At 41.0% G+C, this 25,555-nt stretch overlaps 2 protein-coding genes across 3 annotated transcripts in view; one reads left to right on the top strand and one right to left on the bottom strand.

The window, feature by feature from the left end:
* The window catches only part of TBC1D30 (TBC1 domain family member 30), a 51,244-nt gene extending 49,048 nt beyond the window's left edge, over nucleotides 1-2,196 (bottom strand). For both annotated transcript variants that reach the window (XM_077783502.1, XM_077783503.1), the window contains exon 1: nucleotides 1,944-2,196. In XM_077783502.1, the coding sequence (XP_077639628.1) occupies nucleotides 1,944-2,196 (253 nt within the window). The remainder of the gene's footprint in view (nucleotides 1-1,943) is intronic.
* Nucleotides 2,197-3,189: 993 nt separating this feature from the next.
* On the top strand, nucleotides 3,190-23,358 carry GNS (glucosamine (N-acetyl)-6-sulfatase). The gene is made up of 14 exons (XM_021547444.2): nucleotides 3,190-3,364; nucleotides 3,834-3,893; nucleotides 4,548-4,754; nucleotides 5,848-5,913; nucleotides 6,320-6,418; nucleotides 8,703-8,870; nucleotides 12,342-12,424; nucleotides 13,755-13,873; nucleotides 14,470-14,573; nucleotides 14,920-15,021; nucleotides 16,201-16,308; nucleotides 16,886-16,996; nucleotides 18,845-19,005; nucleotides 19,832-23,358. Exons 1-14 carry the CDS (start codon nucleotides 3,224-3,226, stop codon nucleotides 19,905-19,907), a joined length of 1,605 nt encoding a protein of 534 aa, XP_021403119.1. The 5' UTR covers nucleotides 3,190-3,223; the 3' UTR covers nucleotides 19,908-23,358.
* The last annotated feature ends 2,197 nt before the right edge of the window (nucleotides 23,359-25,555 follow it).

Here is a 25,555-nt window from a genome sequence, read left to right as displayed (position 1 = left end):
ATGCAACTAGATGACTTCTGTCATGGCCTCAGATATCTCCACTGGCCAGTTATAGTGCCACCAGACCCTTTCTGTTCATCAAAATATCTCAGCTAATATTCCTGTTGTCCTCCCATGAGGTGAGTTTCAGGACCAGCAAAGGGAGTTGCTGGAGAGATGCCTGAAGTCCATTCATTTTTCTGAGTCCTCTGCTCTATTCTCAGAGGCTCCCCCACCAGTGAAATCCTAGGTCTTGCCTATCACATGCTGGGCTCTTCGGCTCCTCCCTGTAATAGCCTGGTACAGCTTGCCACCAGCAGCATCTACACAGCTGCCTGCTCCCTGCAGCTAACTTTTCAAACTACCACTTTCAGTGCAACCAATGTCCCCTGAAGCTGGAAAGAAAATTTTAAAAAATCCATTCTTCGGTAACCTGATCTAATGAGAAAAATACATATGCATCCAGGAAAAGCTACTATCAGTGGGATGGTAAACAGCTCAGCTCGTGTGGCAAAACCTTTCCAATAATTCTGGAGAGCTTAAAGAAAAGGACAAATAGGGCTGAAATGACCATCAACCATGGGCTAGTTAAAAGTATGACTGCAGTGTCAGGGGAGCCACTGAAAAAACAATACTGTATTTTATAGCCCTGTTTCAGCACCTGCTGCTCAGATGCAATTTTCAACCACCTGTACCAGGCAAGGTAATTTAAAACTAGATCTATGGATTTGAAAACAAAAAAAAACCCAACAAAAAAAACCAACAACAAAAAACCCAAACAAACAAACAAAAAACCCCAAACAAAACAAATCCCACCCCCCCCCAAAAAAAAAAAAAAAAAAAAGGAAAAAAGTTGCATTTGTAATTTATACAGTCACCACTGGAGTTGTCTGGTAAGTTTTACTCTTTCCCACTCATGCCACTTAGCTGTGCTTGTAAAAAACCAATAACCTGGTAGCAAAACTAATGAGTTGAAGCACCAGAAAATGTATTTCTGAAAAAGAAAATTTCCTGTTGAGTCCCAGGTTACCAAAGGACACACAGAAGAACTTGAGCTACATCCTAGTAACATCAGAAGGCGTGTCATCTCATTAAGAAGCCAAACACGGAAGCAGATAGCTGTTTGTACAGCTCTGAAAAGCAGGCATATTTAGTCACCTCTTTGGTTTTTTCCTTATCAAAAGTAAAAGTGATTAAACATCAGGAGACAAGAGGCCTTTGTTCTCTTTTCCTGTTCATTAGATCAACATGGAGTTGCACATTTAGTCTTTCACAAACATGCACTGTTGAGGCTACCTATCATGAGAATTCTTTGAAAAAATTCATTTAAATTTCATTTAGATTCTGATTTACTCCAGCATTTACATTTTTCATTACACTTCTTTTTTTTTTCTTTTTTTTTTTGAAGACATGCCAACCTCCAAGTAAGCTTTACAGTTGTCCAGTTTAGTGTATGTCCAGTAGAACTCAAAGGCTCTGAGAAAAACTCTTACGATACTGTACTGTATGTGTAGCATTTCTTCTAGATTCAGAAAATAAAAAGAAAAAGAAAGAAAAAGAAAGAAAGAAGAACTGGACATTTATTCATTATTGTAAGCAAGGAAAAGCGCCCAACTCGCAGAAACACAAAAGCTTAGGCAGTCTGTCACAGAAACTAGCAGCTGACGAGCCTAATTTGGCTCCTAGGGAACCAAAACAAAAGAGGGGCGATCAGCACAGGAGAACCTAGTCTAAAGGAGCTCTCAGCTAACAGCACGTGGAAGCTTCTGGGAGCCACGGCCACGCAGAAAGCCTGGAAATGGGCACATATACACGCATAGACACATATACACGCATAGACACGTGCGCGCAGGCACGGAGGGCATCTTCGGGCAGGGCTCCCTTGCAAGCACAGAGGAAAAGCGAAGCGGCAGGGGCAGCTCCCGGCCCCGGCGGGGCGGCGGCAGGCGCGGGGCGGGCTGTACCTTTCAGCCGCAGGTAATTGACCTGGCTCGGCCGCTGCTGCAGCTCCCGGAGGGCGCGGGAGCGGGCGCTGCCCGAGGAGGCGGCCGCCTCGGCGGCGCTGTACAGCTCGGTGAGCAGTCCGCTCACCAGCGACGAGGTACGGCTGGACCGGCCGCTGCCGGGACCCGCCTCGTCCTCGTCCTCCTCCTCCTCGGCCAGGCTGTCGGCGCTGCTGCCCGCCCTGCCGCCCGCGCCGGCCTCCGCCGCATCCATCTTCCGCGCCGCCGCCGCCGGGTTCCGGGCTCGGCGCGTCCCACGGTCACACGCCGGGGTGGGGCGGGCAGGGGAAAGGGAAGCGGGCCGGAGAGGAGGCGCTCCGGGCAGGAGCGCCGCGCCCGGCTCCGCTCCCTCCCCGCGCACCGTGGTAGAGGCCGGGCGGGGAGCTGCACCTGCCTCGGGCGGGGAGGGTGGGGACCTCGCTCCGCCTCGGGGCGGTGACAGCGGGTGCGATACCCGCACACCGTGCGGCTGCCACGGAGGTCATCACCGTCCTGCCGGCCGTCCTGCTCCTGCCTCCCTGCTGGAGGGGCGGCCTGGTTTTGCCAGCGATTCAGTACCTGGGCTGTGGCCGGTCCCCGTGACACCGCCTGCAACCCGGAGCCGATGGCGGGGTGCGCACGGCCGCCAGAGCCGGGAGCGCCTGGGCTCTGGCTGCCGCACCGATGGTGGTGTAGGGAGGCACGGCCACACGCGTAACAGCCGCGACTAATTCAGGTCAGGAATGGACAGAATCACAGAATGGGTAAGGTTGAGTGCTCCAACCTCCCTGCTCAGGCAAGGTCATTCTAGAGCACATTGCACAGGACTGCGTCCAGCCAGTTCTTGAGTCTCTGCAGTGAGAGACTCCACAACCTCTCTGAGCAACCTGTTCCAGCGCACAGTCACCAGCACAATTAAGAAGTTCTTCCTCATATTCAGGTGGAACTTCCTGTGCGTCAGTCTCTGCCCATTGCATCTCGCCCTATTGCCGGGCTGAGATGACCATTCTTCTGCCCCGAGGAGCTGGCTGCATCCTCTCAGCACGGGGAAGTTCGCCCGTCCCCCGGCGGCGGAGCTCACGCCTGGGAAGCGCCCCCGCACGCAGCGCGGGCCGGGGCGGGGCCGGGGCGGGGCGCTGGCAGCCGCCGGGCCGCGTGACCGCCCCCCGCTCCGGGTCATATGCCGGGGGCGGGGCGGGCCGCGCTGCTGCCCCGGCTGCGCCGCCGCTCCGCCGCCGCTCCGCGCCCCTGGCGGCCCCGCCATGGCCCCCGCCGCGCTGCTCCGCGCGCTGCCGCTGGCCGCGCTGCTGCTGCTCAGCCCGGTGCGGGCGGTCCGGCAGGCGCGGAGGCCCAACGTGGTGCTTATCCTCACGGACGACCAGGACGTCTGCCTGGGCGGCATGGTAACCCTGCGGCGGGGGGCGCGGGCTGGCGGCGGGGCCGGCTCGCCCGGGCCGCGTACCGGGCTGCGGGCGGGGGTCGCTCCGGGTCGCGCCGGGCCCGGCCCGCAGCCGCAGGGGCTCACTGCGGCCTCGGGCCGAGCAGCCCCCGAAAGCAGCCGCGGTGGGGCTGCCACGGGCGGGACGAGCCGCTCTGCGGAGCCGCCGGGGCTCGGGGCCGGGGCCTGTCTGGAACAGCCGCCGCAGATACCCCGGGAAGCTCCCCGCACTTGTGCTCGCTTGGGCCGGCTTGTGCAATCGCTGTGGCCACGCCAGGCCCTAGCGAGAAGGAAAGGGCATTCTTAGTGTCTTGCTGCGGTGGTGCCTAAAAACTGTGGTGTTGGGCCTTTTTCCAGGCAGCCTGCTTAAAGTCCTTGGCTTTACCTGGCATCCTTGCGTTTTTAGCTGATATCTTTTGATACTTTCTTTTCAGACCCCCCTAAAGAAGACTAACACTCTTATTGCCCAGATGGGAGTAACCTTCGTAAATGCAGTAAGTGTTTGCCTTTATGCTCTGAACCTCTGAGGTGTGAGCATTTATGTATTTTGTGTCTTAGGTCATCTGAGGTCTCAAAAAATTGTATCAGTTTTATGAAAGCTGTAGATATGGATGTGGGGTTTTTAAAATTCAATTGCTACCTACTTTCAGGTCTCAAAATGAATATAACTTAAGGTGATGTTCAAAATCTGTAGTTTCACTTTCTGAAAGCACCTATGCTCACTTCCTTTTTCTGTAAAATAAAACTGCGTAGTCTGACTATTAAAAGAAGCTGCTCAAAACTTCAGTTTTCATGCATGATGAAGTCACTTTATTATTTTCATATTCTAGGGCACCTCCATGGCTAAATAATGGAGTGTGTCAATGGTCAAACAGAATTTTAGTGGGTTCTTACCCCGTCTAAAAACCACATCCAGTCTGGTAGTGAGAAGTCGAAGGACATATGCTGCAGAGACCTGAAACTGTTTCATGTGCAGATTTTTAATAGTAAAAATACTTCTAATATAATTCTGGGTGTCCAGAAAGAAGTAGGTTTTACTGTTGGTGAACATATTAATCAACCTGTTAGCTGATATTTAAAAGCTATAAATTTTGACATAAAATTGTTTTACTATCCCAGTCTTAAATCTCCTCATTCTGTTTTTCCAGTATGTCCCCAGTGCACTTTGCTGTCCCAGTCGAGCTAGCATTTTAACAGGAAAATATCCACATAATCATCATGTTGTCAATAACACTCTGGAAGGGAACTGTAGCAGCAAGTTATGGCAGAAGATTCAAGAACCATACACCTTCCCAGCAGTGCTCAAAGCTATGTGTGGTTATCAAACATTCTTTGCTGGAAAGTATTTAAATGAGGTATTTGATGTTTATCTGTGTTCTTTTTTTTTTTTTTTTTTGTGGTTTGTTGTAAGAGTTAAGTGTCCACTGAGGCAAATTCATCAGGAGAACAGATATTTTCAGAGCTCTTTTACAGCAGTTACTCAACACTTTATTATTGAGTCACTTGTATATGTGTGCTTTAGTTTTTTTGTCTTTTTAACTAGGGTATAGTTTCTAGTAGTTCGCACTAAGATGTAAAATTCAGCACTGAAAGCTGCAAGGCTGTGTGTTCCTTTTGTGTGATGGAATTGGATTAGGAGCTATATGAGCTACATAACAACATGTTTTCTTTGCCTCTCATGGTGGAAAACGGTAGTATGATAAAACAATGGAATGTGAGCCTTCATAGCCAGGCATGAATTTGTGTCTGCTGATGTTCCTGAGGCAGCAAGGGGAAGGGAAACTTAGCTGGCTTCCTCTGAGCATCTCTTGACTCAGCAGAGTCTCTCATGCCTGCAGTTAGGCAAGCCACGTAGATTGGAGAGGGCTGCTCTGAGAAAACCCGTTGTGTTGCTCTAAGGCACCCTCTGTTTTGAGTTTGGCACTGACTCAGCAGCTACTTTCCCTATTTTGCTGCCTTAAAGGCTAATTGTTGTAGATTATTTGGCACCAAATGGCAACTTGAAGTTCCTACCCCTGTTGGGGGAGGATGAAGGAAAGCTGTTGATCTGTGTGGAATTCTCCTTAGTATCTTGTGAACTGTTATCACAAGTCCTGCAAGTGTCTTGTCACATGGATATTTTGATCACCAGTCATTATTTGATATGTACATTATGTTCTCCAGGATCTTTGCATATTTTCATGTGCAGAATGGAGCAGGGAATAATATTTAAATGTTACTGGTGATTGCTAAGCTTTTAGTTACTGTCTAGTTATTGAACCTTGGTTTCTGTAACAGGACCTACATGTGTTTTTATATGCATATATATGTAGTTTTCCCCATTCTGAAATTGAATTTGGCTTAACATGGTTTCTGAGCAGTGTTGAATGAAGCACATGAATATGAAACATAATGTCTAGCTTTGATTCATCATAATTCAAACTGTGAGTCATGATCTCTTTTTTTCAGTATGGAGCAGAGGATGCAGGGGGAGTAGGTCATGTCCCTCCTGGATGGAGTTTTTGGTATGCTTTGGTATGTGACTTATTTTTAACAACTTAATTTTGGTTGCTTTATAATTCAACTCAAGTTCTAACTTTACTGCTCATGAAAGAGCAGGACAAGAACATCTAATCATTTAATGCAAATTTTCTTCCACTTTTTCATTTACTGTACATCAGATATGTGGCTTTTACAGGGAGTACTCCTATTGAGTGCCTGGAGTAAAAAAAAACCAATTTTGTAAATCTAAAGCAGTGAGAGATAGCACTAAAACAAATTTTGTTGGTGGAGACCACTTTTGAGAATTTTTGCAGTATCCTTTGGCAAATGCTCATAATCTATTTGGCAAATGCTTGGAGGCAATTAATTTGGATTATTTCAAGTAATCAATGTACATGTTGCTTTGCATAAGTATCTATGTCACTTTTCTTTTTCACAGGAGAAAAATTCAAAGTACTACAACTATACTCTCTCGGTAAATGGCAAAGCACGAAGGCATGGTGAGAACTACAGCGTAGATTATCTCACAGATGTACTGGTAAGTAATTTTGCAATGTGTAGTACAGAAACTGCTTATAACCAGATAATGCCTCATGCTGGGGACTTGGGAAAGGCTGAGATAATTTGTTAGGCTGTATTAGTTGACAAATGGACAGTTGTACTGTTGTGAGGGTGGGTAGGCATTTATCAACAAAGTAAGATTCCGAGTATATTTAGAAATGACAGATTTATGTTTGAGCTGTGAAGAGGAAAAGGATTCCAGCTGGCCATTTGTTAGCCAGTAGCCCCATTGAGGAGTTAATACTGATTGCTGTGCTGCAGGAGGGACAGGTAGGCAGAAATTTAAATTACTTTATGTGAGGATATGTTTCATTCTATGTAACTTCTGCAACAGATTAACTGGGAAGCATGAACAGATTAACTAGTTGGAAGCATGTAAAAATAAACTTCACACCATGTTTTGTTTAGGTATTATGATGTGTTAGTATCTTGTAGTTTCCAGCTCCATCAGTCGAGAACTTGTAAATATTAAAGCCTAATCAATTCTTCATAGTATATGAGGGCAAAGTGTAGCTGATCAGGGAGGTTTTAGCCTTTTATCTACATAAAATAAGAGAGGTAACAAAGATGTCAGATCCTTTAAGGAAGGATGGAAGAGTTACTTTAGCTTTCTTAAAGCCCTGTTTGGCAAGTTGCAGGGGCTGTGGGCGAGGGAAATGTCCCCCAGCTGCCAAGCTAGTCATAAGTTGATGTGCTGTTACAATCTATAGGTTGGTACTGTGTTAGAGTGTATAGGTTAACACTCACAAAAACTCTTCTCTAGAAAGGTCTCCTTGTTCAGTCTTGGAGTGTTTCATTGAGACCCTGAGGAGTTTAATTCCACTGGGTGCTCGAATACAGACAGCTGCTCACTAGCAACAGCACTGTTTGATGTTTCTTAGGGTACTGAACAGCTGTCTGATTAAATTTAGATTTACATCGTCTAAAGCTAGATTGGAATTGATGAGCCAGAAGTGAGACTATCCTATTACTGGCATTGTACTGGGATTTTTTGATCCTTCAGCAGCTCGTAAGCATTTTGTCCAACAGGTCATTGTTGCATAAACTGCTTATTTGTGGTATGTTACCTATTGATACAGCAGTGTATCATGATTTTCAGTGTGTTGCCTTCTACTTTCTTCCTGTAGTTACCAAACATGTATCCAGCATTTCAGAGACGGTGTTTAATTAATTTGCTGGGCAGTGCACAGGATAAGTTGCTTATGCAAAGTTCCTGTGTTGCGTGATGTGATCCTCAAGCTTTCTTGTCTAAGGGCACCTGGCTACTTGAGTCCAGTATTAAGCATCCAAACACCTGAATCTTTTTACTGCACTTCTCACATGTTGCAGTTTAAGCTCCTAATGAAATCAAAGTTGGCTACCACTATGAGTTTCTGAATGGTTCTTATCCTTTCTTGACTCTGCTGACGTATAACTGAAGTTGAGCCCTACTTGCTTAAATGCTAAATTTAGAAGGAAGGAAGGGGAATTCCTGGTGTGTTGGTTTTTTTGTAGAGAAAGAAAAGGATCTCCAAAATGAAGGCAGGAAAAAAAATATTGCAAAATTTGAATACTGAAGAACTCATCTACAAGTAATACTTTTGAAGCTTTAATTTTAAAGGCTGACCTGGGGGAAGTAAAAATGGAACTCACAATTTCTTCTAACTCACTACTTGAATTTGTGCATAGATTGAAATAAAAATGAAAGTGCAGAGGTGTGAGTGAGTGTATTTTGAGACTGTTCTTACCAGACCTTCTGTAATCTTACCAGACCTTCTTTGTAATCTTGCAGCTTGCTGTAGAATGAGCATAGGCTATAAACAGTGGGGCTGATTTTTTTTTTTTCAGAACTTGCTATTTCTGAAGAAAGCTGAAGCTCTTAAACTGGGGTCTGTCAGATGGGATCTTAAAGTCTCAGACTTGGACTAGGTTGTAGAAAGCTCTTGACTAAACCAGAGTATAGGTGGACTTTGTTGTACTTGAAATAGGCAAAAATTTCTGATGAGCTTTCCAGGTCTATTTAATGCAAGTATCTGAAGTAGAAAGTCATTTGAAGATGTGAGAAAAATTCTTTGTTTAACATGAGCCACTTGGGGTTATATTTATTATGAGCTGCTGTTCTAGACATTTGTAGATGAGCAAGCAGTAAGTTTTTGAAATAGTGTGAATGTTTGCAGTATTATGAGCTCTAAATAAGTTATGAATGTCTAGTTTGGATTTGTCAAATAGTTGCTGTTTTCCTTTGAGGCATGACTTTTCTTCTCCAATAACACTGTTCACAGGCCAACATGTCACTGGACTTCTTGGAGTATAAATCTAATTTTGAACCCTTTTTTATGATGATTGCGACCCCAGCACCGCACTCCCCTTGGACACCTGCTCCACAGTATACAAAGAGCTTTCAGAATGTCAGTGCACCAAGAAACAGCAATTTTAATATTCATGGCAAGGTAAGCTAACTAGAACGTGTAGGTTATTCTAGTTTGTGAGAGCAGAAGGCAGTGGCCCTGACTTGCATGTTAGATTAGAATAGGCGAGAACTATAACTGCTGGTTGTTCAATCATGTCGAATCGGTGTGTGTCAGGGTCAGATAAGTTTGTTGTGACTTTGAGATATTTGCTTGCTAATGTCTTGTAAAGAAAAACAACATAGTGGCAAGAGTGATATAGTTGTACAGTGGAATTACAATTGATAAAGACAAAAAGTAAATTCTGTGTCCCATTTCTGGACTCTTCTGAAGCTCTTAAAAATGTCTTATGATTGCTCTTGGCATGTTCAGGGGAGCACATAGAGTAATGTGCTACTCAAAGGCTTGGGTGAAGAATGGCAAGAGCTCTGTCTTCCTACACAGATCTGCTTGTGGATGGGGGCAGTCCATTCCTTTGCAGTCCATGGCAAAGCTTCCCCGAGGCGAAAGCATATCATATTAATCAGAGGACTCTGGAATTATGAATTATAGGGCCCAGGGTTAGTAGGTGCTTTAAAAACTTGTTTGAATTTGTAACGTTAAGTTATTTTAGCAGACATCATTGTGACAGGGCAGGACCTTCCACTGCCAGCAAATATGGCCAGATATGGTCTAGTTCAGACTAACCTGCTGCAATTTACTCTGCCAGTGTGTAAACTTCAGAAGCAACTAATTTGGTGAAAACTTACAGAAGTTTTGTATTTTTGATTCAAGTAATTTAAAATATAGAACCCATTGTTGTTCAGTGTTCATTTATTTCACTTCAAGATTTGCTTCTAATCTTAAGACTGAGATAATGTTGCCTAAATGCCTATCAGGAACCCAGTCATACCTCAGGTCACTGTGACTTTAGTAGTACAGAATGAGACTTGTTTTTAGCTGAGGACTGTAGCTTGCAAAATAACCATGTGCTCATCAGTATGATAGAAAAACATGAATAAAAGGAAAGGGCTGCAGGCAGTAACAAATACTTTAGCCCAATCTTTTTAAGTTTCAAACTAGAGAGTGGGAATCAGACTAAGGTTTTTTCTTCCACAAAGGGATTCCAGGTTTTGTCTTAAGGCTCCATTACTGTAATAGAGTGCTTTTAAAATAGTGATTTAGAAGTAACTTGAACAGTGAAGTCAGCAGCTAGCAAAATATACACTGTGGAGTTACCTTATATGATGTGAAAGCTCTGCATATGTCTGTATAACACAGAACAAAATGCTGGGCTTAATGTTTGACAATTAGTATCTGTGGATTCAGCAGTTTTACTAGAGGAACAGACTAGCATTACCTTCCTTCCTAGACACAGGTAATGTGCATTTCTGTAGCTGGCAGTGTTGTGGTCTTGAAGCCTAAGTCTTCTTGGAACTTCGGTGTTCTCTAGAGCTTCACTGTTCTATAGGACAAACATGATTCCTACAGTAGGAGTACACTTGTAAATAGTCTAAGACCCTCACTGATGTTGTAATGCTTGCTTGACAGTCTTGGATTGTACAGTCTTGACTCCTAAATAAATGTTGCCTTGCTGTCTTATACTGGATGTGGGCAAGGGCTACTAAGAGGACCCATTTAGGCAGAATTTCAGCATGGAAAATAGGAATTAAGGTTTTGTATATGTAACTGGTCAGATTCTGAGTTTAACTTCTGCTTTGGATCCTCAGCTAGAAATTATATTAAATGATCAGCAGCTTGGATTCCCAAGCAGAATTATTAATATACCAGATGAATTTTATCTAAGCTGTTCTAAAAGAGAAGCTGATTAAGATATGTGTTTGGTATCTCCCTTGCATACCTTGTTTTTCCTGCAAAATCAAAGCTCAGCTGTGTTCTGATTCTTGCAATACATTGTATATTGTCTGGATGTCCTAAAATTTCTCCAAGAAAGGAGCTTAAGGAGGCAGCAGGATTGGTGGACTGCTTTGTATATAAGTGCTAAAAGAGACATGACAGGGAAGCAGATTTGAAAACTCTGAGTGTGAAGTTTATTGAAATCCACAAAGGTGTTTGAGCACTGTGTAAAGCTTTTGAAACTTCAGAGAAAGGTAAGAAGAATGAAATACTCAAAGAGGAGGATTCTGCTGCACTGGGTTGCTTACCTGCCTGAGTTACCCAGTGTGGTTGTGCCTTACAAAGCTCCTCTCCTAAGCACAGCCCTTGTGAAAGGTAGCTGGTGCACTGGTCATGTTGCCAGCTCCTTTGTTCTCTGAAGAACTTCTGTGAGCTAAAGGTAGGATTTGTGCTGTATTTCCTTACTTTTTCTCTCTCAACTGAGACAGACTGTCTCTCCAGAGAATTGTTTTACAACTACTATAAAAGAAACAGCTGAATACAACAGAATTAAAGTAAACTGGACATGTATTAAGTCTCCATGTGAAAAATCTTTCCTTCTGTAGTCAAGAGCAGAAAACAGGGGAACTGAGTAATTGCAGGAGATATGAGTCACTTTGTTGTGAGTCCCTAAAGCCTGAGCCCTTCAGTCATTTGCTTGTGACAGGAGGGAAATTGCATAACAAGAGGCTCTACACAGAGAAGTAACCACCTAAATACAGGCTTAAGCTGAGGGTGATGAGTGGGTCATCTCTGACCTACTAAATGAAAAACTGTAAAGCTGCCTTGACATGACTGTGTTCTTTGTTCTGATCCCCACTAAATACTAACTTCCAGGTTGTTCACAACAGACATTCCCATGTATTTGTACATCAGGTGACCCAGCTCAGACTGGTCCTTCAATTTGGGAGTATCACTTCTTATATGAATTACATCATCTCCTTTACTTTGGGGGTATAGGTGAGGAAAGAAGAAAGGGGCTGTTTCTGAAAGTTGGGAATACATCTAGAAGAATCCATGATACTGCAGCTAAAGAAATGCTCTTGTTTTGGAGTCAAAATCTAAATAAAATAATGTTCTGTCCCATTCAGTAGTGACCAGCCCTGATTTCTTAGACTGCCTGGTAGTGAATCTGATAGTGGCACTGTTACAGATATTTGAACTCACTTTTTTATAACTTAAGTAAATCTAATTGCTTTGGGTGCAGGAGCTTTTGCCCACCTTGCTACCTGTTGAGATGCTCACCAATATTAGTCCCAAAAGTACCTCACTTCTGACAACCAAGTGCAATCTTATAATGATGCTCAATGCTTCACATTGTTTTCCTCAGAACTGTCTTACACTATCACACTTTTACCTCTGACAGAGCCCTCCCTAGATCCTTTCACAATTTTCTTCCCTGAACTGCTTTAAAAAGATCCGTTTCTGCTTTCTTCTCATCAAGGGCTGAGCATAATGGAGCTGTAATGTATCTTACTCTTGAAACTTAGATTTTACATGAACCAACAGGGAAAACCAAAGTCAGGTCAGTTTGATAGCATTGCCTTTTTCACAGGATTTGTTTTTGTAATTGCTCCAAGAAAGGCTTAAAACCTGGTATTTCCCTCATACTCTAATCTTTGTTGTTTTTTTCTTTAGAACAAGCACTGGTTAATTCGACAAGCAAAGACTCCAATGAGCAACTCTTCAATACAGTTTCTTGATGATGCTTATAGAAAGCGGTAAGAATTTTTTTGTTGCTTAAGGTTTCTAATCAGAATTTGTAACGTGTGGATTTAAAAAAAAAGTTGTAGTAAGTCTGACAATTTAAATCAGATTACCTCTAATAACAATCAATATCAGATTACCTCTAATAGTTCTCTGGCACTTGTCTCAGAAGACCTGCTGACTTTGTTTACATTTTGCAAATAAACTATGGCTTCAGAAATACCATATTCACAAATGTTTGTGACAATATTTGTCACAAAAAGACCAATTGCACTTGGTCTCTCTATTGCTTTTCTTTCAGTGCACCACAGGGTTTTATTAAAAAAATGGCCTTACCTTCTGCTTCACTTAATTTCTTACATGATGTACATCAAATGTAGTTGATCTGTCTGCCAGCTAATCTGATCTATTAATCCTGTCTCTCAGTGTGTACATGGGAATGCCTGACTGGCCAGGGGAGGTGCTAGATTCCTTTTTATAAAGGGGATGTGGGGAATAATGCGCAGACAGGACTTGTTCCCTTTTTTAATAGAGAGCAAGGGTATTTGTTTACACCATAGATGTTTTCTTAAAAAGTTTGAAACAAACATTACCTAAGGTGTTGCTCTTCATTTTGAGCAGTTACCAGGCATTATTTTGTCACTTTGGAGATAGAAACCCAAGATTTTTAAGATTTGTGCTTTATAAAACATGAAGGTAAAAATTATGCAACAAAATTTTAAGCCAAGAGACAGCAGAATCCAATAATTGAATAGCTGTAGTTAATTCAGCATAATACTAGTCTGTAGAGTAGTGGAAGCAATCAATTTTCTCAACAGCAAACCCCATGATAAAGAAAAGAACTTGTAGCTGTCAAAGGCTTTAGATACGCTGAAATAATGGACCCTAACATTATATGAGTAATACAAAACAGCTGGTACAGTTTTCAAGCAGAAAGGATCCTATAAAGACAACTAAATTCATGGTTGTTTTGCATTTTATTATTAAACTACGTATAAAGAACTAATAACAAGTGACCTTGCAGGAGATAACTCTCTGTCACTGTGATGCTTCAAGGCTGGTCTTCACTGTGTCCAGATAAGAAGTAATCAGCATTTTGATGTCTTTCACAGACACTACAGAAATCAACAAGAACTGAGGACAAACAGTCTATTTCTATCTTTAATTGCAGCCTTTAAAAAAAGTATAGTAGTTTATGAAGTTTGTTTTCATAAATTGTAAGCAAAATAATTTGTTTCTAGTGCATATACTGCTGACTGGAAGCGGGGTATAAATGCCCTACTTGCAGTCAGGGTTATTCCAAATTTTTCATGCTCAAATGTGAAGTACTTTGTTTCTGTGTAGGTGGCAAACTCTGCTGTCGGTAGATGACCTGATAGAGAAACTGGTGAAGAAATTGGAAGTGAATGGAGAGTTAGACAACACGTACATCTTTTACACTTCAGACAATGGCTTCCACACTGGTAAAATTTTCACTTAGTGCTTATTTGTAGAAGATCCAGGAATTGCATAACCTTGTATAGCTCCATGACCACTCCAGCAAATGGGAACACCAGCTGTGGAAAACTATAGATGTGAGAAGTACTGATTTGAATTGTGAAACAATCTGGAGTTGCAGTGTAGGGTGCTTAGGATTTTGTTGTTTTTTTGTTTGGTTTTCAGCATTAATTTCTACCAGTCTAACCTGGTATGCATAAAATTAGGACAGAAATAAAGGAAGGGTCTCTGTGTTCTGTAGGAAAAGTTGGTATAAGAGGGTTATCCTGTAAAAATCTGTCTGTATCATGTTGTACAACTAAAAGTGCAGTATCTAAGTTGTTTGCAAGATATGGCTTATACTTTGAAGTTATCTCTTCTGTCCTCCGATTTGTTAATATAGTTCAGGTTAACAATCTCTCTTCTTTAAATATGGGCTGGTGGCAATTACATGCCCATAGCAGAGGGGGTGGAACTAGGTGAGCTTTGTAAGGTCCCTTCCAACCCAAACCACTCTATGGTAACACAAGGCTGATAATGTAAACAAGAAGCCATTTAACTTTTTCCATCTTCTCTTGTTTAGGCCAGTTTTCTTTGCCAATAGACAAACGGCAGCTCTATGAGTTTGATATCAAAGTTCCATTGCTAGTTCGAGGACCAGGGATAAAACCAAATCAGACAAACAAGGTGAGAAAGAAGTGAAATCCCAGTACAGGTTTATTTTTAACATTATTTCAGAGTTACCGCTTCAGCTGCTCATTTGTTGCCCTGCATAAATATGTATCCATTAAATGAAATACAGAGTGGTTGGAAATGCTAAGACCTCCTTATAAGAAAGCTGTCTGTTCCTGCTTGAATCAAAAGGCCACAAAAGCAAATTACTCACTTTCCAAAATCCCTGCTATTGGTTTTCAATGTTACAGGGTCCATTAGCCCATAAAAATGAAATCAGGTAGTCTTTAGATGCAACTACAAATACGACTATTTAAAATAGGTTCTGAACTTCAGAAGTTAAGTTCTTCTCATCCTGCAGATGCTTGTTGCAAATATTGATTTGGGTCCCACTATTCTGGATATTGCGGGATATGACTTGAATAAGACCCAGATGGATGGGATGTCACTGCTGCCACTGCTGGTAAGTAGAGACAGAGATAGTAACCAATGATTATTTCAGGGGCAATTCTTCAAAGTCAGTGTTACTTCCTTTGATAGATTAGGTTGACTCATAACCCAGATTCTTCCTTTGATGTTGTTTTCAAGTGGAATGCTCACAGCTGAGTAAAAAAAGTAAGTATTTTTAAATGCAGATGTATTTTCTATTTTCATAAGCACTACAACTCTGTAGTTGCGTCATCTTTTGGATAATTCTCAAATTTGTAATAATTCCTAAATTTTGGATAATTCTCAAATTTGTAATAATTCATGTGTTGAAGCCTGTATTTTGTTTCCACCTTGCATTCTTCTTCCCCTTTTCCTTAGCATTTCTCAGCATAGGAACAGGAGAAAAACAGACTGTTCTTATTAAATCTTTAGTTTGACTCCATTTTCAGTAGAACTGGTGTTTCCTGCCAAACTCTTCAAGAGTGCATGTGGTTTTATAAAGTAAACTTGACCTTTCTAATAGGTGAGCAGAAGCCTATTTAAATAAAGCTGCTTGCAGGTGATCTGTTTAGTTTTAATTCAATTTAGTCTATAAATTGAAGGCAGCTTACTTGGAAAGTAAGCTTGGAAAGATCATCCAGACTTAAAATGGTGCTTTGCTCTATAAACCTTGTATCCAATCCTTAAGCTGTTCTTTAGACAGAAGCAAGTAAAAGGCACCTGTTCTAAACTCTGGTGGAATCAAATTTGAAACTCATTGTATATTAACTGTAAACTTCCATCTTCCTCTATCTTTTAAAATTCAGCTACAAATAGAGCATCTTAAAATCTAGTTGTTTCTTAAACCTGTTTCTTTTTTGCTTGGTTGGTTTTTGCCAAGGGTATCTTTCTCCATTTGTTGTGGTAATGTGATACAAATCAAAGGGAAACAGCTTTGTTGTAGGGATCTTGTCTGTAGGATAGTAGTGGCTCCTACTTGGTATTATTGCATGATCTTTATAAATTGAAGATAGTATCTTAAACTCTCACAGGAAGGTGTACTAATATTTTTGGAATTTAATCCTTGTCTTACAGTTACACAAGACCTTCTAACCTAAAGCTAATTATTTAAGACTGATACTGCCTAGTAAGCAGTGGACAGTGTTGTTGTTATTCCAAGCATGGAGAACTTTTTCTATTTCACAGTACAATAAGTTATGTTAACCTCTTGTAGAGAGGAGACAAAAATGTCACGTGGAGATCAGACTTCTTGGTGGAGTACCAAGGAGAAGGATACAATGGCAGTGATCCTACCTGTCCTGGCCTAGGACCTGGAGTCACAGTAAGTAAGATGAGATCTGTTCATATTAGGAAATAGCTGCTGAATTAAACCTATTTGCTATGTGGGCTAACCTGGTTCTGTATATAAGCTCCCAGTGTGTTGGTAAGCAGGAGCCAGCTCACTCTGTAGCTCCTGTGCAGCATATGACAATTGGAAAGAGATGTCCAGCCTTGTGGAACTGACATGTCCATATGACCAAAGAGATCACAAAAGCCCTTTCAGTGGCAATCTGTGGAACCTCAGGGCTAGAGACTGATGCAGGAAGGTGTGGGTTTAAGTCAAATTGAAGCAGGTTTGCTTTGCTTTACTAAAGTAAAGGATCCTGTTGGTGCTGTCTTCAGTAGTTTGTTGTGCTGTTCTCTTCTGTGTAAATACATTGCTTCCCAGACAAAATGCACTTAATCACCATGATTTTAATAACAACACCGAGTTTTTGCTTAAAATCCCTAGTGGAAATTTGATGTGTTAAATTAAGACCTGGATGTTCATCTGTTAGCTGCAGTTAGCAGGAGCTGGTACAGACCCTAGGAAAAGTTCATCTCCTGCCTGAAGTTTTTGTTTGCTGCTTGCTTCACAGCACTGCTTCCCAGACTGTGTCTGTGAAGATTCCTATAACAACACCTATGCCTGTGTAAGGACACTGTCAGCTTCCTGGGATCTGCAGTACTGTGAATTTGATGACCGGGAGGTAAGTCTGTCTGACTAGCAGATGTCAGCTGTGCACAGGCTGTGTCTGTCTGTGCTCTTATCAGCTCTCAAGGTTTCCATGAAGTTCTCTGAAAAGCAGATTGGCATTGCTTGCAGGATAAATAGTGAAGTACTTGTCGCCTACTTAATGTTTGACCAAAACTGTAGCAGTGTTCTGGGAAGAAGAAAAAAAAAGGGTGCGGGAGGGGAGCAAGGTGTAAACTCTATGGTTATTACCTTCTGGTGTCACCTGACAGCCTCACAGAGAGCTATGCTGGACTGGTTTCAGTTCTCTCTCTTAGCCTAGTTCCATGTAGCAGTCTCTTTTGAACAACAAGTATTTTCTGATACCATAAAGAGAGCAGAGGTACAGTGTTCAAGTCTTTTACTTGGGAAGACCTGAAATTCCAGGTTAATAATATCTAATATTTGCTTGTTTGTCTGGCAAAAATAGCAGTGAAGTTTCAACTATGAGAAAGGTCTCTGACCTTATCTTGTGTAGTTTGAGTATCGGGGACATAACGTGCCCCCTTCAGAGGCTGCTTAGGTCTCACTATGGGAGCACGTGCTGTATGTACAAAGGGTGGTGTGTCATGGGGCTGATCTTTAGTTGTGCTTGTTTGCACACAGCTGCTCCAACAAGGTCATGGGGTTTAAGGCAGTTTGGTTGCAGATCTAAAAAACTGTGCTGTCAGCTGTGCAGGCACTGCATGAACAGCAGGTATGCCCAGTAATATGCACCACACAACATGCTGTATGGTAGTCTACAATGAGCAACTTCAGCCAGGGGAGGAAATCCCACGAGATATTTTTGCATTTAGTTAGTGTGAAAAGCTGTACAGGAAACTGAAATGTCAATTAGCAGACTGTGGACCTTGGTTTTTCCCCTCTCTAACAAATTATGATCAACTTAAAGAACTCTTGTTGATTTCTTTGTAAAAGTAGACTCCAAAGTTGACTCAATAATACTCTTCCTGTTGATTTGAGATTTTTCTACTAAGAAGGTATGGTTGTGGCATTTTTTTGGTCACTCTGCATACCTGAGCTAGGTAGACTACAACCAGCAGTATGTGAAAGGTGCAACAATGGCTTCAGTAACCTTGCAGTGAGCCTTGTAAGAAAAAGGCCAAAGTCTGTCTAGATATGTCTTTATCAAAGTTAGACACAACTCAGCCAGTTTTTATCAGTATCATCTGCACTCAGACCTCCTACTCTAGCACATGCAAAACCACAGCTAAATTCTTGAGATACTATTGACCAATATTTGTCCCACAGAAGAGTCTAGAGATTTAACGTACCAAAAAACAAATCTGCCCTAAAATCCTCCAGACAAAACTGAAAGTACATGCACACAGAATAAGCTTTTTCTGTTTGAGGCTGTAGCATACTTGTATTCAGCTATTTTGTACATGAAGAAGATAAGACACCTGTCTGGGTCTGATAGCTCTAAGTATTTAATGCATACAGAATGTTGATGTGATGGCCATGAAATTACATTATTTTGAGATCCATTAGTGAAAAGACTGCCAGCTTAGGCAAGGCCTCTTACTGTAGTCTTACAGTCACAAGACAAGTGTTGGAAAAAATTCTGCTGTGGCAGGTGAGTACTTTATGTGAAAATAAAACTTCCAACAAAAATGTGCTACTGCAAAGCTTTGCTTTGTTTGCACACTGTCCTGTCTTTGACCATGTAGCTGCATGGCTGAACACAGCCTCATGTGTGGAGCTGTTGCAGAGGAGTTCAGACTAACATCTGAGACTATGTGCTACCATAAAGCATTCTTCTCAATTAATATAACTGTTAATTAGCATTCAGAACGTAATACAGGGCAGGAATTTTCTTCTACAGGTGTTTGTGGAAGTGTATAATTTGACTGCAGATCCACACCAGATCAATAACATTGCTAAAACAATTGATCAAGAAATTCTAGAGAAGATGAACTATCGCCTAATGATGCTGCAGTCCTGCTCAGGAGCAACGTGCCGTACACCAGGTGTCTTCGATCCCGGGTAAACACAGATCCACCTCATTGCTCTAACTTTTAAATATAATTATTTATTTTTTATTTTGCCTTCTATAGAGGGTATTTATGATGGAATATATTATTGTCATTCATACTGTTTTTTTAATAGATGCTTTCTTATGCTTCTATTTTTTAATAGTTAATCTATATTTTAACTTACCATGTATAATTTTGATGATATGAATACTAGTACTTTAGTGTTGTCAGACATTGTTGACTTAGCACAACTATAGTTGAGCTATTCTGAGTAGTCAAGAGACTGACTTCAGGTTTGCCTGCAAACCAGGAAATGTTCTGCTGGTTTCTATAGGCAGGTATTTTCCAAGTACTCGCTCTGATTTTTCCTGGAGATGCTGTTCACAAGAACGTTTCCTTCAGACTGAGCTGCCTGTATTAGGTGCTGGAAGTAAATCTCACTTTGTGCCTCAAAACTCAGTCACTGATCATTTACAACAAAGCTTTTTTAAGCAGTATTTAAAATATCCTTACTGTGTCCTTAAAGTGCTGTGGAAGTTTGTCATCTAACAACAAAGTTTTTCTGTTAGAATGTAGCTCCTGAATGCTTGATTGTTATACCATGCCCCTGTGCTGCCTGTACGTTGTAAGCTAGGATTTCTTTCTGTGGAAACAGATTTTTGGTTGCATGTTGTTACAGTTTATATGTTGTAACAGAAGTTGTCATTGCAGTGTACTGCTGAGGAAGCAGTTTCTCACATAGCCTTGTACCAGAGCTCTTCTAGCACAAAGCTGTCTCTAGAAGTGCTGGTCACTGCAAGCCAAGCAGCTCACACTGACTCTGTTCCTCTCTCCAGGTACAGGTTTGACCCACGGCTCATGTTCAGCAATCACGGCCTACGGGCTCGGAGGTTTTCTGCACAGTTCTTGTAAAACCCTTAAGAGCCTCTTGCAATGGGCTCCTACCAACCAGTTCCGCCAGTGACTGCAGCAGGTCTGTCTCTGTTAACTTTCACTGATTACAGCTGGAAGACTTTTAACGGGCTTTTCAAACCCTGTTTGGAAGGAAACCCCTTGTCTTTAGCTGGTTGCCTTGTGCAATATATGTATTTTACAGCTGAACTCTAACTGTAAATTGTTAGACACAGCTAATCTGTCTTGCTCAGATCGTTGATTACCACCTTTTGTCTTTCAAGTACCTTTTCATATCACAGGCACAGAGGTGAACCTGAGTCTATGAATCTGAACAGTTTATTTTGTTCTAAAAAATAAATAAATGTGTATTTGAGTCAGGTTAGATAGGCAGGTGCTATTGCACAGTAATGCTCACCCACATTCAGTGTCACAGACCTTCCTAAAATCTATGCTTAATTATGGGTTTCCGGTATTGAGCTTCAGGCTGCTAAGGACAATAGCAAACTAGCCCAAATGAGAGTAGGAGGGGATTAGTCAAAAGTGTAGGATCTGACTAGCAAGTGTCTTGTGCAGAATTAAAATCCATCTACTAAATAGTGTCTTTCAATGAGACCAATGAATTTTGTAGGACAGCTTCAGTAGCTTGCAAACAAGAATGTAATTTCAGCCTCCTTCTGGTTTTAAATGCTGGGCTGGGTTACTATGTACTACTGAAAAAGGTGTTAGGGTTTTAGACTGATTTCCTAGTGAGTTAAGAGACTGTTGAGACTAACAAGTATTCAAGTAAGTGTGCCTGTGCTTTGAGCTAACTCTTAAATCTGTTTTTAATACACAAACAGCTATAAATAAACAAAATCCAACAACCAGGGCACCACAGTAGAAGTGATCTGTTTCTAACCTCCAAATGTCTTGAATTGTCTAACTTCTTCTGTTGATTAGATTCTTGAAGGTAAATTATTTTGAAAGCAACTAGGTAAAAATAAATCATAGAATCATTGCTCATTAGACATTAGGCAATTTAAATGCTTCATAGTGTGTTGCTTTTTGGTTGAGACCTAACTACTTGGAACCTGCAAAAAGTGGCCTTCACACTAAAGGTCTGCATGTCAGATGTCACTTGGTTCCCCTCCAAAAGGGTGATGTCTTTTCAGCCTTCTGATTAGACTTATCTGAAATGCAGCCAATCATGTGCACCCAAACTTGAGTATCTTTCTAAATCTTGAAAAACACACAACCTTGCATTACCATGTACTTTTTGTGTAGATTCACTGGCAAAACACCATCTGGAAACACTGAATTATGGATCTTCTGCAAGACAAGTTGTGTTGCTCATGGGCAAATCAACTCTGTTTTCAGGCATGATAATCATTCCCTTGTCAAACAAACTAGCAAAACTATTTAGTGTTCAGCTATTTCATGTCTCTTACCCCAGTAGAGAGCATGGTTATTTCAAGTAGTCATTAAGTACACAACAAATTATGACTCAAAACTGCATACCCCCAGTGTGCAGATCCACCAACTGGATACAAGCAATGCAGCAACAAAATAAGTTGAACTTTCTTGGCTTTTAATTCTGAGGCACAGAAGTCCTTAATGTAGCTTAGAGTTGCAAACTTCTGTGGTGGTCTACAGGTTGGATTTTTATAGAACTTTTGTTTCAAATCTCTCAGAAGTGACCAAATATTTGGAAGAGATAAAAAAGCTTGAATGGCAATGTTTCAGCTGAGGCATCTATATAAATGCAGAGGGTTTTGGATATTCAGACTCCTTACATGCTTTCAGAAACTCAGGACATTTTTTTTCCTCAATTACAGCTGTAGCTTTATCCTGTTTTTTGTTTCTCATGATTTAGTATTGGCTCTGTTTTGTCTCTAGAAACCAAACCAAAGTTGTTCATGCTCTCAAGGGTTTTCTTACACACTGAGCTCGTGTAGGTTGTGTTTTGCTTGGAGAATTCTAGCAATTCAGACTTGTTCTTTGTTTAAACTTCATTTTGGTAGCTGTGTGGAGGCTAGTGTGACATACATTGACTGCTGCACATTAAACCCTCATCAGCCCTATCAAATCTGGGTTGTATTATCAAGTTTCTGCTTAAGTTTTGGTGCAAGTAATGTGTATTCTGTTGCTCCTTATTAGAAAAAAAATTTTGTTATGGGTACAGAAATATAACTCTAATACAGTCTTTTCTTGAAGTGATTTTAAGCCCTAATAAGGACACTTTCTTTCGAATGATTTATTTTTTGCCTAATTAGTAATATGAAAGTTGACAATTGATGCAGATTATTCAGTGTGAGTATGAGTGACCAGATATTTTACCCAGATTAATGCTCTTGCTGTCTGCACATATGTGTAAAGCATTTCATTCCAAGGCTCAGTAATTTAACACACTCACTGTCAGAGAACCACACTATACCTGAAATCTGGCATAGGTAGTAACTGTTGTATTAAACTGAAATTCAGCATAAATCAGTCTTTACCCTTACTTAGTGGTTTACGAGAATATTTGATTCATTCCCACTTTTGATAAAGACTTAAAAACTGTCAAGCATGTAGCTAAAGGAAGAACAGAAACCAAGAGCTGCCTGCCTTCCATTGCTTTTTGAAGCAGTTTATAACTTGTGTCTGTTGCCACCAAGCAGTTAATTCTGAGTATTTTTACAGACTCAAATGAACAGTGTTAATTCTTATCCTTGATAATTGAAAAAAACACTATGAAGGATCTTTGAGTCTTATCCAGATCTAATTCCCAACTAAGTTATTTTAAAACTAAATGGTCTTTCTGGATATACCCTTTCATGTGTCAACCATGGCTGCATCTTTACCTGGTTATAGAAGGCATTCATGTTAAATGTACAGAGTTTTAAACAAAGGGCCTTACTGGTACAGAGTTGCGTTTAAATAAAATGCGATCATGTTTTTTACTTTTTTAAAAAATCATTATTATTAAAAGCAGAGCTGTGATTTTTTTAAAAATGATCTGATCTAGTAAAGTAGATACTGTACAGGGAGAAATACAATTAATAACTTTGTTATATTACCCTAAAGTAAACCAACATTCATTATCATCACTTCAGCATAAGTGAATACAGCCAGTACCTGCTTACCCAGCATGGGCCCGGAAAACTGGGCCTTCTTCATTTTGGGGAATGAAGGTGTAGCAGGGACATGTACATGGAAACACACACCATGGAAACTAAGCAGGTATAATACCTTTTCAATCAAGTTACATTTGAGACTGATTCATCAAGCTGAACACAGTATGTAAACATAATGAAACAGCTGTCTTTTACTGTGATTCAATTAAAATGAGTTTTCTTTGTATGTCTCTGTATGTGAGCATACTTTGCTGTAGCATGGTGCGAGTATATTTCTGCTGTTTTGAACATCTGTTTAGAAAGTGCCCTTCCAGAGGACCCTTTCACTGCTGCACTTTTGAAGAAAGAAAAAATAAACTGCCTATCAAACTTCCTATCTTTGTTACTGAGCTTGAGTTAAGCCTTCCTACAGGAATATGCTGTGTTGTGTGTAATCACTGAATTCCTACTTTATAAGCCTTTAAAAGCCTCTGCTTTACTGCCCTCCTACCTAACAAGGGCTACTTCACATGGCCCAGGGAATCTTAGTAGTGTCTGGCAGGGCACCACCTGACTGCTTTGCACCAGGAAGAAACCCTGAGGTGAAGGGACAGAGTGAAATGTAACCTGTACTTGCTTGCATTTCCTTGGAAACTGGTGTAGTTCAAGAGATGGGAAACAGAAAGCACAATGGAGAAAAACTGCTGTTCATAATTAAGTGTAATATGTTCTGCCCCAGGAAAGAGGAAGAATAAAATCTCACATGAGGCTTTTTCCAAAATGGGAACTGTGACCAACAATCTCTGTTACAGAGCTGAAATTCTTGGGTGATTCTGTTTAAAAGTACTACATACATTTAATGAACTATAGAAGGTGGTGACTTGGTACACCTTTAACCTATTTAAGTCTGAGGCTTTCACAAGCTATTCAAACATGTATTTCTGCATTGTAGTTGCATTTCTGCTTAACCATGTGGTATCAGTTTCATCTCTCCTTCAGCAAGGAGGTAGCAGTATTCCATTAAGTAGGCAAAAATATTTAATGGCTGCCTGCACATTGTTTGCTTTCTTTTGATGTTCCAGCCTATGAAAATTATAGTTTACTGTATCACTGCAAGAAAGGACAGCTCTGTATTACTTAGACATTCCCATCACTGACAGCCCAAGTGGCACTACCATCAGGGTCATGGAAGCTTGCCACATCTCCTTGTCATTGATTTCTAAGAACAAGCCACATTTGTGAAGAAAATTGCTGTTACAAGGCTAAAGGAGTCACCTGTTTTTGGAAAATAATTACACAGCCTTAGTATTTCATTCAAGGGATGGAGCAGGGAAATTCCATGATTAGAAAGAAAGGGCATTGCTAATCTATTGCTTTCCAGATGCTGCTCTAGTCAGATTCAGCTGTCAGTATTTTGATAATATCCACTGGACTGTGTTTAGAGCTGTGGTCCAGTAATTGCTCACAAATCTCAGAGTAATCTGCTTTCAAGGTGTTGAAGTTGTTTGAACTTATTCCAGCTGCTAAAATCCACCCATTTTCTAAAAATAGGATTAAGAGGGACTTGATAGAACTCAACTGAATCACCCACTTCCTCATTTTTGCTGTGCAAGTTCTAGGGAGAAGCCAGCTGCATGACTCTTGCTTGGCAAGAATGACTTTGTTGTTTCCTATGGGTTGGCAGCAAAGGCATCAAGGATGAGACTAAAGATTCATGGAGATATTCTCATGCTGTTGATGAAAATCAGTGGAAGCATCAGCAGAGCTCACGTGATCTACCTTTGTCCTGAGGCTTCTGCCTTGTTATCAGCTAACTAAAATGGGCAGTAGATGAAAGCATTACAATTACTGATTCAAACCAAGAACATAACTCTTCTCCTACAGCATTAAAATCCTAAGGAAAAAAAAAAAAAAAAAAGTGTGTTGTGGTTTTGCTTAGCTGTGATGTTTTAAAATAATACCAAAAACATGTAAGTCTTACACTACAGGGCTAACTACATTTTTTACTGGATAACTGCTTAGTGATTTTCTCCTCTACTTTTGAAGTGTTCAAATTAACAAGGCAAAAACTTCACAAAAGTATTTCAAGTCTTTTGAAATTGTATAGTAACTTCAAAAGCTTCTCTGTAGAGTATTAACAAAAAAACACCAGCAGCAATTAAGCCCCACCTTTAGAAAAGTGTCCTCCTGCCCTTGGGCTGCTCCAGGCTCTGAAGCAGCACTATGCACATGACCAATCCTAGACCTACTGTTCAACAAAACTTGTAGTGTAAAGTCTGTAAGCCTCCTGGAAACCATCTTCTGATACATCTTGTATTTACATAGATTGAACTAAGGTAGGTATTGTGTTCTTTCCATGTGACACACATTTTTATCAGCCTAGTATACATTTTAAAATGAGTGCTATCACTTGGCAACAGGTGTTAAAAGATACTCTATATAGAAGTTATGTTGCCCTTATGTGCCAGTATTACTAAAAACCTGCAAGTTCTGACTGTGACTGCTCATTCAACAAACCAGAGCAGATAAAAATACAGAAGTGTCTAACATCTGCTCACTCACATCTACAGAAAAAATGTTAGGAGCAAAGAG

The sequence above is a fragment of the Lonchura striata genome, chromosome 5, assembly GCF_046129695.1.
Source record: "Lonchura striata isolate bLonStr1 chromosome 5, bLonStr1.mat, whole genome shotgun sequence".
NCBI lineage: Eukaryota > Metazoa > Chordata > Aves > Passeriformes > Estrildidae > Lonchura > Lonchura striata.
Note: the sequence above shows the minus strand (reverse complement) of the source record. Positions and strands in the feature narration are given on the sequence as shown.

Coding starts and splice junctions, on each gene's coding strand:
- GNS (XM_021547444.2), top strand. CDS start 3,224: ATGGCCCCCGCCGCGCTGCTCCGCGCGCTGCCGCTGGCCGCGCTGCTG. Junction 12,425..13,754: donor GATGATGCTTATAGAAAGCG/GTAAGAATTTTT, acceptor GTTTCTGTGTAG/GTGGCAAACTCTGCTGTCGG. Junction 13,874..14,469: donor AGACAATGGCTTCCACACTG/GTAAAATTTTCA, acceptor TCTCTTGTTTAG/GCCAGTTTTCTTTGCCAATA.